The following is a 16390-nucleotide window of genomic DNA, read 5'->3' on the forward strand; positions in this document are numbered from 1 at the left end:
TTTAGCACCTTGTGTTATCTGAGCATAGCATTTTGGTTCTACAACAAGATCTCTGTGGCTAAGTGATGCTCTGAATGGTAGAGTCTAGAAGCAGAACTGACTAATAGCAGCATTTTTAAAAAATAATCTTTAAAGTTTCAGAGCTTTGGAAATTGGGCTGGAGTACTTTCGCATTGTTTGGAAATCATTAATCATACTCCATTTGCAGCACTTTGAAACTGGTGGTGAAAGACAAGCAGGAGGTCACCAAAGTTTGGATCCCAAGACTGACCATTAGACAGCCTTGTTACTTGTGAATTTCAGTGGCCCACTACCAAACTAGCTACATCATCTTTCTTTCTACTGCCCCTGCTGATCAGCCAGTATCTATTCAAGTTACATGTGCATCCAGTTTATTTTCTAAGAGTGAAGAACAGTGGCCATCTAAAAGGTGTGATTGCCATCTTCTAAAGATTTCATTTGAATCAGCTCTCTGCGAAAAATGCTCAGAGAAATGGAATCCTCGTGGATGATTTGAAACTATTCCTTATCAACTCTTCAGCAGGGGTATGGCTTCTATGTACTACCAAATATAATTCTTTAAGAAGTGGGTTTTCTAAGCAAATAAGCTCTGTAATCTTTAGTAAGGTAAACTGAAATCGCCTGACACAGAGGTACAATTTAATGCTAAAACTGTTACAGATAAGGCTGCAATTAGATTCACTATTCTTAACCCTATTTCAAACTAAGCAGACCAACTTCTCCTAGTATGTCTTCACACGTGGTGCATCCAGATGATAACCATCCAGATGATGCTGAGCTTCCCTTTTCTGGTGGTATGCAGGACTGGATGCGGTGTCTCAGTGAAGCCTCATGAGGTTTTATTTCCCAGGGATAAAAGGAATGGAAAGTCTTTCTGCGTTTTCAATGTCCTAAAGCTTTCTTTCATTGCTGTACCAAGTGCTGTTGTTGAATAGAACAACGGGAAACTGGAGAGCTTTTGGCCTCCCAGGTGTTCCGTTTCACATTTTGATACTTCCAACAGACAGAAAACATGAATACTTAATGAAGAAATAGTTAAAATATGAAAACTCATTTTATATATTTACGAAAGTTCTTCCTGATACAGAGATGCAGTTTATTCATTTGGACCTTACCCTTGCAGTCACAGGCTGTGTTCTAGCATTCCAGATTTTAGTATTTCTGTAGGCTTCAGCTTTAGGAAAACTAAAGCCAATGGATTGCCAACTGTCAAACTGTAGTTGTGTGACCTACATATTCCTTAGATGCTCTCTGATCTCACACTGTCTTTGCCTTACTGCCGGAGTTCTGGCTAGTTTATGGTTGCAGACAAGTTACTCTGTTTATTGCCAAGATAAATGAAACAATTCAAATAGAATTGTTTCTCCTACACAATAGTGCTTTAATCCTTTTAAAATAATGGTCCCAGGCATATTGGACTATTTGTGCTCATTAACACAACTCATTTGCAATTTTGGTAATTCACTCTTCTGTTTAGGGCTCTGGAACTACTTTCTTCTCAGCAGTCACAGAACTTTTTTTGTTTCTGGAATCTAATGGCATATCCATTTTGTGTGTGTTCAGCTCTTAATTCAGTTGCTCACCAGTAAGAATACAGATACTCTTCATATGCTTTTTCATAAGGCTGCAGGCAAGACAACCTGACCAAGTTAATCAGGGTTTGTTGCCGGTTCATCAGTTTATGCATCAACTATATATTTTCCCAGTCCATTTTTCTATCAGTCATTACATTGAATGCACCTAGAGCACTGCCTTGCTACTAAACAGGAGAAAATATTAAGTCTAGAGTCTCCCTTTTTTCTCTGATGTACGCTTAATTTGAACTTGGAATAGTTCAGCCCCCCTCACTTCCTAATTTTTCTTAGGAAAAAAAGAGCAAAAAAACAAAAGTGCTCTAGATAGAAGAATATGTGAATTGGGAAGATAAAGGCAAACCAATTTACTGTACATAGATAGTCATATCCTAAAGGCATCTAACAACCCAGAGTATGGATGAATGTACAGTGGCTTCATGATAGGTGAGTTTTCCCTGAGATGTTTTTGTTGTATAGAGGAAAGCCAGACTTAACAGTCCACATTTAGTCAGTGTGGAAGCAATTAGTTTCCTGGTAGTGCTTTTCACAATCACATTCTTCTTTCTTTCTTTAAGCTAAACTCTGCAGTGTATGTAAAAACTGCATTTTTCTGTGTAACATTGTATATGTTATTATGTCATGTTAGAAATCACATTTTTATATGTCATTATGTCATGTTAGAAATCACATTTTTTTAACTTACCTGTGTATCATTTTTCATTGTTCCATTTACTTATGTCTTAAGAAAAGCTAGCTGTTTTGGAATTGAATATTTTGAATGTCAGCATTAACCCCAGGATATTTCAGTATTAAATGACATCATTCTAATTTGTCTGAATATTTAATACAAGTATTAAGATGTATTTTTATCTGTAAAATAATGTTCCATGTTAAAAAGGCATATTATCTTTGACTTATTGTGGAGTTATGGTTTGGGTTAAAAGGGACCTTAAAGATACCCAGTTTCAACCTGCTGCAGTAGACAGAGACGCCTTCCACTAGAGCAAGTTACTCCAAGCTCTGTCCAGCCTGGCCTTGAACACTGCCAGGGATGAGGCAGCCACAGCTTCTCTGGGCAGCTTCTTTCAGTGTCTCATCATTCTTATAGTGAAGTACTTCTTTTTCACATCCAGTGTAAATCTCACATCTTTTAGTTTAAAACTGTTGCTCCTTGTCCTACCACTATAGAGCTTTGTACAAAGTCCCTTTCCAGCTTTCCTGTACACCAACTTTAAGTACTGGAAGGCTACTCTAAAGTCTTCCTGGAGCCTTCTCCAGGCTGAAAAAGCCCAGCTCTCTCAGCCTTTCTTCATAGAAGAGATGCTTCAATTGTTGGAGCTTCTTTGTGGCCTTCTCTGGATTTGCTCCAGTGCGTCCACATCCCTTCTGTGTTGGGGATCCAGAGCTGAATGCAGAACTGCAGGTGGGGTCTCATGAAAGCAGAGTAGAGGGGCAGGATCACCTTCTTCAACCTGCTGGTCACATTCCTTTTGGTGCAGCCCAGCACGCGGTTGGTTTCTGGGCTGTGTGCGTACACTGAAGCTTGCTCATGTTCAGTTACTCATCAGCCAACACCCCCAAGTCCTTCTCTGCAGGGCTGTTCCCAATCCAGTCTCCATCCAGCCTGTGTATTTGTGCTTCGGATTGCCCCAAGTCAGGTGCAAGACCTGAACTTCATGAGGTTTGCACTGGCCCACATCTACAGCATGTCAAGATCCCTTTGGATGGCATCCCTTCGGATGGCATCCCTTCCTGCAAGTTTACCAGCCACATCACTCAATTTGGTGTCATCCACACACCTGCTGAGGGTGCACTCAGGTCCACTATCAGTGTCATTATTGAAGACAACAGCGAAGATATTAAATAGTACTTATCCTAGAACCTACTTGAGGGACACCATACATTACTGGTTTCCACTTGAACATTGAGCCATTGATTGTAACTCTTTGGATGCTGCCATTCAGCCAATTCTTTACCCACCTACCAGTCCATCATCAAATCTGTATCTCCAGTTTAGAGGAAAGAATGTTATTTGGAACAGTATGCATTTTGTAAACCTTCTTGTGTCTAAAAAGAGAATAAAATTTGTGATAAATTTCTTTCCGTTGCAGTGGTTAAATACAATTTCAAGAGAAAATATTTTAAACCATTTTCTTGAATTACTTTGCTTTTAAATTTAAAACCTTTGATTGTCAGCAAATACATTCTTAGCATTCTCTCCATATATAAGAGGAGATGTAAGAAAAATCTGGAAACAGGTTGTTTTAAAAGTTTCATAACTTCTTAGATTGTAAACCTGAATACCAATGACTAATCCATGCATTGCACTTTCAACCTGTGTTAAATAATTGTAGACAAGACATTAAACAAATCATAAGCTTCCAATTTTTATTTTTTAAGAAAAAGTCAGTATCTTAAATACAGGTTTAAATGTCAGTTTATAAAGTGATTCATAGAGGCAAACTTACCTGTAACACCTTATTTTTCTGTTTTTCCCTTTGAAGACCATGCATGTTAAATAAAACATTGGAAGACAAGCATAGTTAAAATATTTATTTTGTGTCTATCTTTATGGAGAGCTTATATCATACACCACCACTTGTATTCCTTGCTTTACCATTTTAGTTTTACATCACACACTGCTGACTTGGAAAAGAAAAAAAAATTAATTTGAAGCTAAATGGATTTGTTTTGAGAGAAAACCATAAAAAGTATCTTCATATTGATACTGAAAAAATTGCAGCCATCCTGAGTACTGTATTGTACTCCAGCCATCTGTAGAATAATCCAAATCTGCTATTGTATTCCTTCACGTTGTTCACTTTCTTCTAAAGATACTTACATGACCTGTAATTCAGTAGCACACAGACGTAAAGAAAATAAAAAGGGATTTGATACCGTCTTTCAAATTGTTTATGTTAGCCAAAAGTTTTGTTTTCTTTCCTAAAAAGGGATTACTTACATATATTCATATTCTGGCTTTAAAGGAAACTGGGGGGGTGTGGTTTGATTTCATCTTCATTGTGTGTGAAAACACACAGCACTTGTAGTACTTTGTGTCCTTAGCACTCTGTCCAGTTTGCTTTGTAAGTAGTGAGAATGCATACCACACCACTGCATCAAACTTTAAATAATTCTTAGCAAAAGTAACAAAGCAAGAAGATCACTGAAATTGCATTGTCTGAAATCCAAAATAGCTATTTTTTTGCATAATTAGAACATCTGTAACATTTGGTGACAAACTGAGAAAGTTATTGGTGGATTGCTTCATAATAAGTGGTTATTTCCACATTCCTCTTATTTCGCAGGCATAATCAGAAAATAACAGAAAATACCAGCCAGTCTTTTTTTAATCATTCCGAAAAGGAAAAGTTTTTTTGCCTAATTTGAGAAACTTTGCTTTTAAAGACCTTTTAAAGTTTTATACTGTGCTGTGGTGCCTGAGAAATATTAGTGTTTTTTTGTGTCAGGGTGGCCATGTCTTTTTCATCACATTCCAGCATTGGTGTGTCTTTGGTTCAGATGGGTAGCCCAGGTTCAAGGCCTTGCTGGGTTACTTCTGGTGAGGAAAAGATGCTGGCTAGGAGTCTGGCATTTATTTGTAAATTGTGAGTGTTGTAGCAAAAGGTGTAGGTCTGTTCTATTTCTGAGAATACAGTGAAAATTGTAGGTGACTTCCTAATTAAGAAAAAAATAAAATACGCATTAATTTTCTAACAGTCTTATTCCCCAAGAGCTCTGTCTTTGATCCTGCTGGGGACTAGACTGCTGGTTAACATTCCTCACTTCCTCATGGCTTTCCAGTGTCTTTCAGCAGCTGAGACGTGTATGCAAGCACCCATTTGCTAGCTGCTGGAATGATTTGCTTGCTGGAGATCAGAGATAAGCTTGCTGACAGCGACTAACACCCTTTTAGTGGAGAAAAAAAAACCCAAATATTTTATCTTTGCTTGTCTGCCTAACAGAATCTAAATTGGTGATACTCCGAGTGACCCATCCCAAACAAAAGAAGTAATTTACAAATTATCTAATCTTGACATTTTGTAAATATTCAAACAGATTTTTTTGAAAGGGTTTGTTCACATCAGTTACATTGATTTCATGTGGATCTGAGCTTCCTTTTCTCTTGCTGCTGGCATCTTTTATCTAGCCTCTTGAGCCTTAGTAGAAACAATAGATACCTTCAGGTTTTCAGATGGTGAAGAAAGGCCTTTTGTGGTTAAAACAATGCAGTGTTGCAGTATCTTACTGAATCAGGTAGGCTCAGAAGCTAATGCTATGAAAAAGATATCAGCTTTCTCCATTAATCTAAAGCCTTCTTAAAGCGTTATTCATCTGCATGACTATACCACATAAATTCTTGTCAGAGCAGTAGCTCTTGATGCACATGCAGGTGATAATAACCTAAGATTCTTCTCCCTTCTTAGGTTTAGTTGAGACCAAAAGGGTGGCCTCCTGAGCAGTTTGGATCACAATTTGAGTTTTCTCCAAATCCAGCTGTCTTCAGACCCAGCATTAAATGTGTATCTGATTTGAACGTAAAGGATTTGCAACTCATTGTTAATAGCATCAGCTGCAAGCAAGCTGTGTGAGAAGCTCTCTAAAACACTCTGTGCATGTTGTTGAGTTGCTCTTCTTGCTGTTGAAGGGTTGACCATTGTATATCTACACAGAAATCTACTTCAGTCTGCCTAGAGCTAAGATACTTATCCAAGTTGCAGTGTTTGCCATTTGAGTCCTTATTATTAAGTTTTCAGATGCCAATTTGCAGTTAATACTTACAGTCAGTACCACTGCCTTCCTAGAACTGGATTATTTTCTGTGTACAATAATGGAAATAGTTCACAACCATGCCAATGTAGCATCTTTTTCATGTGTAGTTTGTAAAAATTACTTTGGCTGTGATCATATTTGGTGAACATGTGAAGTAGAAAACTTGAAAGCATTTCTGGAAGCAGCATGCTTATTGCTGGGTTCTTTCTTCAGCGGTAGTTCTCTACAAGTACAAGCATAAGACAAAAAGTAAATTCCTTGTCATTTAAAATGAATGTAAGTTTGTTGAGTCAGTCCTGATGTGAGATATCTTTGGAATAGAAATTGGTACTCACCCATCTTCAAGGTGTTTAGAGATTTACATGATAGCCCTGGTGGAAATAAGTGACACACAGTGTTGTAACTCTGTTTTTCCTTGCAGTGTTCATTAACTTTATTTTTTTTATATTATAGTTTCTGTGCCAAACAAGTTCTACTGGAAAGATCAAAGAATTAGTTTCTTCTAAGAAATAAAATTATTTTGTCATTAGAGTTCTAACTAAAGAAAAAGTTGTATTCTGATAGTTACAGTACACTGTATAAGCAATATGCAGCAATTAGGGTGTACATGTTTCCCAGAGAGTCTTTTTCATGCTTGATACAGTGAAATTTAATAGGAAGGAAGGACACATTTATTCTAAACTTTTAGCAAGGTTGCTTCTTCAGAGAGCTTTCTACAATATTAGGACTTCAGTATAATTTGCAAAATTACATGAGATATGAAATAGGAAAGTTGTCATTATTAGGACTTGTGTTCCTTAGATTAATCAGCGGTATTCTTAGTAATTGTGTGTCTGCCTGTTGGGGAGTGAAATGAAGTTTTCACACACATCTTTTCCTGGACACTGTATTTGGAAATTACACCTACATGTTCTTCTATTGAATCCTGAAATTACAAAGATACGTTTGTGTGGATGGATGCTTCATGCTGTTAGCGACTTGATCCCATGCAGAGACTAGTGAGGAATCAATAACGAGGTTGTCCTCAAAGGGAAGGGCATATGAAGGTGTATACAAAATACAGAACAGGCATAGAAGTAAGTCAGCTTTTCAATAGATATTCTGTGCACCATTTTCCTTGTGTAGGACATACAGGGAGGTATCAGTACACAAAAAGCTGTTTTAAAATACTGCTTGTGATGAGCATGCACTGGTACACATTTACCACCTATCTCCCCAAAAGGTGTGTGTGTGTTCACTAGGATGTTTTTGTAAAAGTGTATTGAACATACTCTTTGCACATAAGTGACAACCCTACAACTCTGTATTTCTATTTTTGAGATGTTTTCCATGAAAGGTATCCTTAAAAAAACAACTAACCTAATACTGCTATTTATAGGAATGTAAATTCCTAGTATATTCAAGGCAAAGGAACCCTCTGCTTGGATACAGCTGCTGGGAAAAAAAAAATGCTTTGCTATCTCCCTTTTCTTTAGCAAGATGGTATTTACTCTGACTCAGTGTATTAAGGTGAAAACTGTAGTTGTTTCCAGATAATTGTCTCAGTTTTAAAAGCATTTTTCTCCCTTACTGTGAAGTGAGGGTTGTGTTTGCCTGTAAATACTCGTATGATCTTCCCAGCCTATGTAGTCTTCCTTAGGAGCTGTGTCCTATTTTTTGTCTGTAGCTTTGTGCCAGTTCAGCCATGGGGTTGGAACTAGATGATCTTAAGATCCTTTCCAACGCTAACTGTTCTATGATTCTATGATTTTCAGGGAGGTGGAAGGCAATAGGAGGTGTGAAAATGAAAATGACAGTTCTGGTGGTGGCAGTAGGTCAGGTCTTCTGCAGGTCTCCAAATGCATACAGAATCTGTTGGCTCAGTACTAGACTGGGCAATGAATTTATTCTAGGAACTTTCCATGAAAACATGCTTAGATGATCCTGTTTCCGCTGAAGTGAGATTATCTGTATGTATTTCCAGTAACACGCTGATTAGATCTCAGGAATCAACACAGATTGTTGGGCAGGGATCTTACAAATATGTTGTAAAGGGAAGGAAGAAAAGACATCCCTAGTATGTTCCTGATTTTGATCTGCTTAAATACCCCAGGGAATTTGAAATTCTTAAGCTTATATGAAAAATAAATGCAACTTTGAAAGGTAGCATGCAGTATATGTACAAACTAAATGTTAACATCAGGAAAAGACAGGGTTAGTATGAAAGATTGTCATGGGTTCAGCCATAGCAGTCATTTTTCTCCTTCTTGTAGCTAGTGCAGTGCTGTGTTCTGACTTCTGGGCTGGGAACAGTTGCTTGGTGGCGAGCATGTTTTGAGGGTGTTTTTGTTCAGGGCCTTTTCTGAGCACGTGCTCTGCCAGGGAGGAGGGGAGGCCGGGAGGTAGGAGAGACAGGACACCTGACCCAGGCTAGCCAATGAGGTATTCCATACCATAGCACGTGATGCCCAGGATGCATACTGGGAGAGAGAGAGCTGGAGGGGTAGAGCTCTGGAGGAAAATGGAGGAGGGAGCACGCGGTGCTCGGCTGGGCAGGGTGGAGTGAGTTATGGGTCAGTGGCTGTTGGGGTGATGTATTCTTTTCGCTTGTTATTGGCTTTATCACTGTTATTTGTAATAGGAATAGCAGTAGTGTTTTGTGTTGTGCCTTAGCAATTAAACCGTTCTTATCTCAACCCGTGGGGGCTACACTCTTTGGATTCTCCTTCCTAACTCTCCGGGAGTTGGGGAAACAAAGGGGGAACTGTGCAGATTCAGTTTAAACCACGACAAAGATGTTCTGGGTTTTAGCAATTGCACACTGAGACTTGAAAATGCATATAGTTCAGTCATAAGGCATGATTATATTTTTGATGAAAATAATCATTTAGTATTGCAAATGGAAATAAGCTTGGAAGAAGAATGAAATGTGAAGGTCACATTTTCTGATGATGTGAAAGAAGTGTAATTAGTTCATATTTAACTCCCTGTGTTCTGCTGGATTACATCCGTCTACTGCTGTAAGAATACAAAGAAGTCTTAATTGCTGCCTCTTAATGCGCAGAGAGTTAAGGAACAGGTGTGCTTCTAAGCGACACTGGTCTCTTTTAACACATCTGCTTTTCTTACCACACTGTAATTCATCTGTCTGACCATGCAGCTTAAACTTGCTGATGAATTCTGCGAGATACAACTTACTCTTCCCATCTGTAAGTGCCTAAGCAATGTATAGTTCTCCAGGGTCCGAGAAAATTTAAAGGAAATCTGAACTGATGTAGCAGAGAAACTGACAGGTTGAGAGGGAAACATAAGCTACTAAGAAGCAACTGGGGTCTGTTTAGGAATGCTCCTGAATTTGGCCATAAACTGAAGTATAATTACCCATATCCTTTCATTATATCTAAAATTTTAAGGATGTCTATTAGGAATAAATTGGAGAATGGAAAGCAAATGTGAAAATATTCTTTTCTTAAACCTAATTAAGGTGTTCCTGAAGATAGTATTAAAGATTATGTTAGAATATGGAAACTGGGCTTCACGTAGCTACTATTAACCAACTTCGCTGAATGTACTATAATTTCTTACATGTGCTCAGTCATAGAACATTATCATTATCAGTAGACATTTATATACAAACCAGCCTGTCCCTCCATTTGCTTGCTACAGAATACTTGGCATTTATTTTGCAATGTTGACTATTACAGCAATATCAATTTTTCATACTCAAGTTAGCTTTAAAATCGTTAGTTTGCCTTTCATTTATAACTCCCAGTGCCTTTCTATCCTTACACATGGGCAAGGGGTGTTAAATGTATGGAATGCAGCTGGGCAATAAACAAGGTTGTAGAACTCTGTCATTAGTAATAAAGCTTTTTGCAGTAGTACATTAAAATAGAAGTAGCTAGAGCACTGGATTAAAAAAAAAACAAACCAAAACAAAACCCCCAAATACTTTGATTATAACCAGGAATTTACCTCTGCTTTCTGAAGTGTTTTAAGGAGACATTTTTTGCATGGTTTCCATAGAAACAATTAGCAGAAAGAAGATATTAATGTTTAAAATAAATTGTTAGCTGAGGCAATGAGAAATTGGAGACTTGCTTACATCCTGAATCATTCAATCTTCATCATTTTATGCCGATGACCATGTTCAGTTCAAAATTTGCCTAATCGTATGCTGGTGGTTGTAAGCTAAGGGTTAGATTAAGTGATTGTGGCTATTTTGTAGAATTAGCCATATATTCAGAATACCTGTTTTGGATAGGATAGTGTATTAATGTTTACTGGGAACAGGAAGTTTTAATCTTCATTTTCCTTTCCCTTCTCTCTCCTCTTTTTCTCCCCTTCCCCTCCCCCCCAGAGAAAATTTGGTTTTGATCAGCTCTTTTAGAGGCTGGTGAAGATGTTATGTTTTCACAATGATGCCAGACAGTAAGTGAGAGATAGGTAAGAAAACGACCGTAATCAGTTAAACTTATTAGGATTTCACAGTTCTCAGGAGGCTGTAAACTGTAAATTGATACAGCCCTGGGGTGAGATTAGAGGTAGAATGAAATCAGATTCCATCTAGATTTATAAAAGCAAAATGGCACTAAAAATTAATTTTAACAGTGAAAAACGCATTCAGTAGTGATATGTGGCCAGACACGTTAAACCATGTATTTCTGAAAACTTATTACCATATTCCTTGCAATGGATTCAGAGTAATGTAAAAATTTGTTGTGGGCTACACCTGCAATTTATGCAGCCTTTTGCAGTAATAAATGCAGCGCTCTGTCATATTTAACAGCAGATGAACACATTGAACTTAACAGCAACTTTATTTAGCTGAAGATGCTGCACATCACCTCTTTAGCTATGCTCATTGAGAGTATCGCTCCAGTGCTGTCCCTGCCACTCTTCACTGGTATTGATCAGACAAAAAGCCTGTCTGTCTGTTTTCAAAGATGTCCAAAGAATGAGCATTTGGTATTTTATAGATTTGTCTTCATAAGAATACAACTGTGTTTCTCTAGTGTCATGAATCTGTAACCCTCAAGGCTAAAACTCTCAAAAGTAGGAGCTGGGACTTCTGTTGCCACAGAGACAAAATTTGGGAAGTAATAAGGAAAAGTATTAGAATGACTGATGGTGACAATGGGAATAAATTCAGTTTACTTTTCTGGTTACTGTGTTCAATTTTCTTTTATGTGAAGATGATAATAGCAAAGAGAAAATGAAATGCCAAAAATGAGGGTAGAAGTAGAGTAAAGGTGAGAAATAGGAGGAAATTTAACAAGAAAGAGAAAAAGGGAATTATATACTTGATAGAAGGAAGAAAGAAGTTAGACATCCAGAAAATTACTGTTTTCCTATTTACGTTCTGGGAAACACATACTAGGTCAGAGACAGCATCTGAAAACCTGCATGTTCAGATAAAAGACGCAGCTTAGCTGCACTTTACATAAATAGGCTGAGACTCTATCTGCACATAGTGACATTTAATTAAGTCAGTAAGCTGAAAGTGGTTTTTTTTTTATCCTATGTTTTAGTTATGGTTGAAAAATTGCTGCAGTTTTTAACTTTGTATTCTTATCTGATTAAAATGGCGTAAAGTATATCAGGAATTTGCCTTCTCTAGGGGCTTCAGCAGTATTTTATCTATACAGTCATTTTTAATACCACTTAATCATCCATTAAAAAACTGGATGCTAACCTAGTCCTGTGACACATTGTTTTAAGTACAGTTGTTCGTGTTCACACAGAATAAAGCAAATAAGTGAAGAATAGATACCTCAGCTAAAAATAGGGGCCCATCAGCCTGCTCAAATGTAGCTTTTTCACATAGGGATCTAGCTATGATATGATGTTTTTGTGGTCTATATATGAAACTCCTGAGCACATAACAATGATCATTTATTTGGTGTCTTCCCCAGGGAGCTCATGCTAGTGAGTATTATTAACCCCACATTTTTAAGTGATGCCACACTTCTGCATGGTTTTTTGTAGCAGTGCTCTCTGCAGAAGTGATGTAGTAGATGGACCAGGTTTTCACACACAGAACAATTCTGTTTTAGCAGAGGATTAAGTGCAGATAAACAACATATTTCATAAAAGATTGTTATATCCTCTCTCCCATTGACACTCCCACCCCCAGATCACAAACATAGCCTGACACGGTATGTTTTCTTTTAGATCTCCACAGGCATTTGTCTGCCACAGTGTAATATAAATTTTGTCTTATTTATCAGACTGTGATTATTAAATAACGGCAAGACAGATCTGTCTGTTCATAAAGTGATTCTGGGTTTTTTTAAACATAAAAAGAACTTGAATTAAAAGAGCCACACTTTTTTCATTAGCATACCCCATCTTATGGTAATTAACTCAGCTAGGGGAAGTATGAAAGACCAGCTTTTAATTTTTCTTGGGAGTTTTTTGTGTGTGAGTAGTTGATCTTGGTTGCTGATCTGAAGGAGTACCAGAAGATGCCCATCTTGAACGGGACATAGAGCTTGGAGAAATGAGATCTGATGGTTGGAGGTGTCACACACCCACTGTCCCTTTCTGGAAGCATTGCAAAACTGTTGTACTGAAATCCAGCAGACTGTTCTACCAGAAACCATGCAAGAGATTACCTTGGCTATTCAGTGTGACTGATAAACTTTAAGATACATGATACCTTCCCTTTATTCTGAACCTCCTCTTCTAGGTTTCGCTTCCTTTCATTCAAACACCAAAATCCTTCTGGAATGGCAGATTCCAAACAAACATCCAGGCTGAAGTGGTAGATCCATTTGCTGTTAGTTTATCATTCTTCTTTCCTCTACCCCCTTTCTTTTCCGAAGAAACCACTTGTTGCTTTCTCTTTGTTTCTCAGCTATTAAAAAACCTTTAAAAATGCTTTTACTTCCCTGTCATGGTATTATGCTCCTTGGAGGGAGGATCAGCTGGAGTCATGGCAAAGAGAACTGCTGTAGTGGTAACTTTATTTTGTATTCACCATACGATTCCCAGAATTGCATTGTCCTTCCCAGAGGGGGAAGATTGGTCTCTCATGCAAATCACTGGTCCTTTTCTAGGCTTTTGTAGCCTTCCTGAAATTGTTGGAAAGGATCCTTCTTTCTGCAGAGTCGGGAGGAAGAATTGCACCAGACAGGCTGGCCCCAGACATTTCATCCCTTTCCTGTGTCTTACAGCTCCTTTTGAGGAATAGGCACCAAGCAGTACCTATCCTGAGTTCCCAGGGCTTCTGCTGCTCTTGTGCATTCGGTGCGCCAAATTCAGCAGTGTTATTGACTTAGATCGAGACTTGCATTGGTATGAGAGTACACAGAATCTGGCCACAGCCTTGTCTGTATGCAAAAGTCTCCTTGCTTATTTAAGCAGAATTGATAAATAAGTGTTTTTGTACTGACTTAAGAGGTACATGACACTGGTACCCATTGAACAAACTTTGCTTGTGTATGTTATTTCAGATGGATAATATTATGTGAGTAGTGGTGTCCAGATTTGGTTTTCACAGAGCCTTGTTAGTGTTTGTGGAAGTGCAGCTGTTATCCTTGGGAATTCCTCCCAGTTTGGAAAGTCTAGCAACAATACAAAGAATATGCTGTGCAGTAATAGGAATTTATTTTAAAAGAAGTAAAGTGACAAAGTGACGTAGAAGAAATAAGCTTAGAAACAGTCTAGATAGGTCTGCACTGTGACTGAAAATAGCAGGAATTAAACTGCCTGTTTCTTTCAGGCGAGTTAAGCAGGACAGAAATTGTAATTTAGCCCTTGTCTCCACAGACATCAGCACATGCATGCAGAGGATTATTACCACCATCTGTTTTATCTACAGTAGTTTCCATCAGTTACGTTATTTTGCTTTTTTAGTGTTTAAGCACTGCTTTGAAGCTGTTGTGTTAATTGTTAACTTAGATTGAATCTGTGCACAGATGCCTATAGCAGTGTCAGCATGCTAAGATCATAACTGTTAGATTAATGAATGGAAGTATTAGCTCTTTGCTGGTGCAGTACATTAATAGCTGTGCAAGTTCAATCAAATACACTACTGACTTTGTCATTGTGTGATGGTATTTACCAGATCTTAGATGGGCTGCTGAGAAAGATGAATGTAATCTTTCATTTTTATGTGACTGAAAAATGAAGTAACAGAATTATTTTCATAGAATATTTTACTATTTTCAGCAAAATAGATTTACCTGTAGACTTGAATTGTTCACTGAAATGGCATATGCATATATGTGGGGCATTATAGTGGATAGGAGGAAAACTAACTGTTGCAACCAATATCTTTCACGTAGCTTAATCTCATATTCTGAATTACAGGAACTAGTGCCAAAAAGAAAAAAAATGCTTATTTCTTCCTTTTATTTTTTTTCCTTCACAGAACCTGAAGAAAGTGTTTGTAGAATTTAATCATCAGGAGCTGTTTGAATTCTATAACAAGGTCTGTAGATTTTACAATACTATAGTTTCTTTGTAAACACCTTATGCTGCTCAGCAGGAAGTGTTGCCTATGTGAATTAAATCTAATGAAACTGGAAGGAAAATGGATCCAGCTTTAATTAAGGCTGTTGGATTTCTTTGATCACATTTTCAAGAGGAGTCTGTGCTTTCGAATTTGGAATTGGCAGGGCCTGGGACATTGCAAGCATACCTGGTGGTTAGATCGAGAGGAGCTGCTGATGATTAACAAGGAGCTCTCTGGAAACAGCATCTTTGTGTAACAACTTCAGTCAAAATGCCAGGCTCGTAATCCAGTCAAAATGAACTCTTGTTATTTTTTACCTTGTTATTATGCATTGGAAATTCACAGCAAAACATCTGTGCGTGTAAAAAAGGCAGTATTTAGACAACTGCTTCCTTAAAATTTGAATATTTAAACTGCAGCAATGAATTCTAATAGCTTCATGTAAAAACAAGTATTCACAAGTACAGGATTTTTTATTGCTACGTGAATAGATTTAGTATGCACAGTTGAAGATACTGGAATGTGATTTTTTTTGCTGTTTGCATGTTTCTAAACAACATTTTATATGAGTGAAATTTTTTCTCTTATTTTTGTTCCCTTAAATAGCTGGAAACTATACAAGCACAGCTGGATTCCCTTACGTGATGTTTTTGAAGACTTATTTCTCCATCACGCTCCTGCCACCTCATTATTTTGAATTGAAGATAGATTGCCAAGCTGTGTTTGCTGAAGGATTCAGTGGGTCGCTTCCTGTAAAATTATATAGCTTATCTCTTTTTTAAACCAGTAACATTAGCTGAGAGTCTTTGTTAAGATTCTGAATGTTCTGATGGCCTTTCTCTTGTTTTCTGAGCTATTGAGAAGAAAAGCGTTACTTGTGGGGGAGGGGGAGAAGAAAGCTACTCTGTTTCAGATATTTTTTTTTGTCCTGTTATAAGTGCTACTTGATTGTGGTATAAATTTGCATAATAGTGAGGGACCAGGAATCAAATCTATTTTTAAGACATAAAAAGAGTATAAAAGTAGCTAGAAAATACACAGCTAGTAAAATCTCTATCATTTTGAATTGTTATTCACACAATTGATAATGCTTATTGCAAATTTGTCAAAATAAATTCTGAATTTACAAATAGATTGGTTTAGTTTGGGTTTTGATTTTGTAGTTTGTTTTGTTGTTTTTTTTCCCTAAATAATCAATGTTTCTGATTTCAGTGTATACTTTTGTCACTGAGAATAAATACAGCTTCTTGGCACTGCATGCATACCAATGAACCTAAGTAGTATGGTGTGTAACTGAGGGGACAAATCTCAGAGTACATAATGAAGAACACTGAAATAGGGTGATGATCAGATTTATGAAAGCTATTTGTTGATTCTTTCTGATGTTGTCTACCGCTGTTCTTACAAGGAACAGGAAGAAATAAGGTACAGTGACATAAGGCCAAGCTGTTCTAGATGAATGGCAGCTCATGAACAGTGTGAGAAGTTAAAGTTCTTGTTTGTTGCCATTCATTGAACAGGCAACTTCATTGCTACACCTTGATAATGGGCACCGCATACAACTCTCTACTCAAGGCTAATA

At 37.5% G+C, this 16390-nt stretch overlaps 1 protein-coding gene across 1 annotated transcript in view; it reads left to right on the forward strand.

Moving 5' to 3' along the window:
- COMMD10 (COMM domain containing 10) overlaps window positions 1–15940 on the forward strand; it is a 117435-nt gene extending 101495 nt beyond the window's left edge. The window contains exons 6-7 of the mRNA XM_005142977.3: window positions 14725–14784; window positions 15415–15940. Of these exons, the coding sequence (XP_005143034.1) occupies window positions 14725–14784; window positions 15415–15453 (99 nt within the window). The 3' untranslated portion in view covers window positions 15454–15940. The remainder of the gene's footprint in view (window positions 1–14724; window positions 14785–15414) is intronic.
- The last annotated feature ends 450 nt before the right edge of the window (window positions 15941–16390 follow it).

This window comes from Melopsittacus undulatus, chromosome Z (assembly GCF_012275295.1).
Source record: "Melopsittacus undulatus isolate bMelUnd1 chromosome Z, bMelUnd1.mat.Z, whole genome shotgun sequence".
NCBI classification, from domain to species: Eukaryota; Metazoa; Chordata; class Aves; order Psittaciformes; family Psittaculidae; genus Melopsittacus; species Melopsittacus undulatus.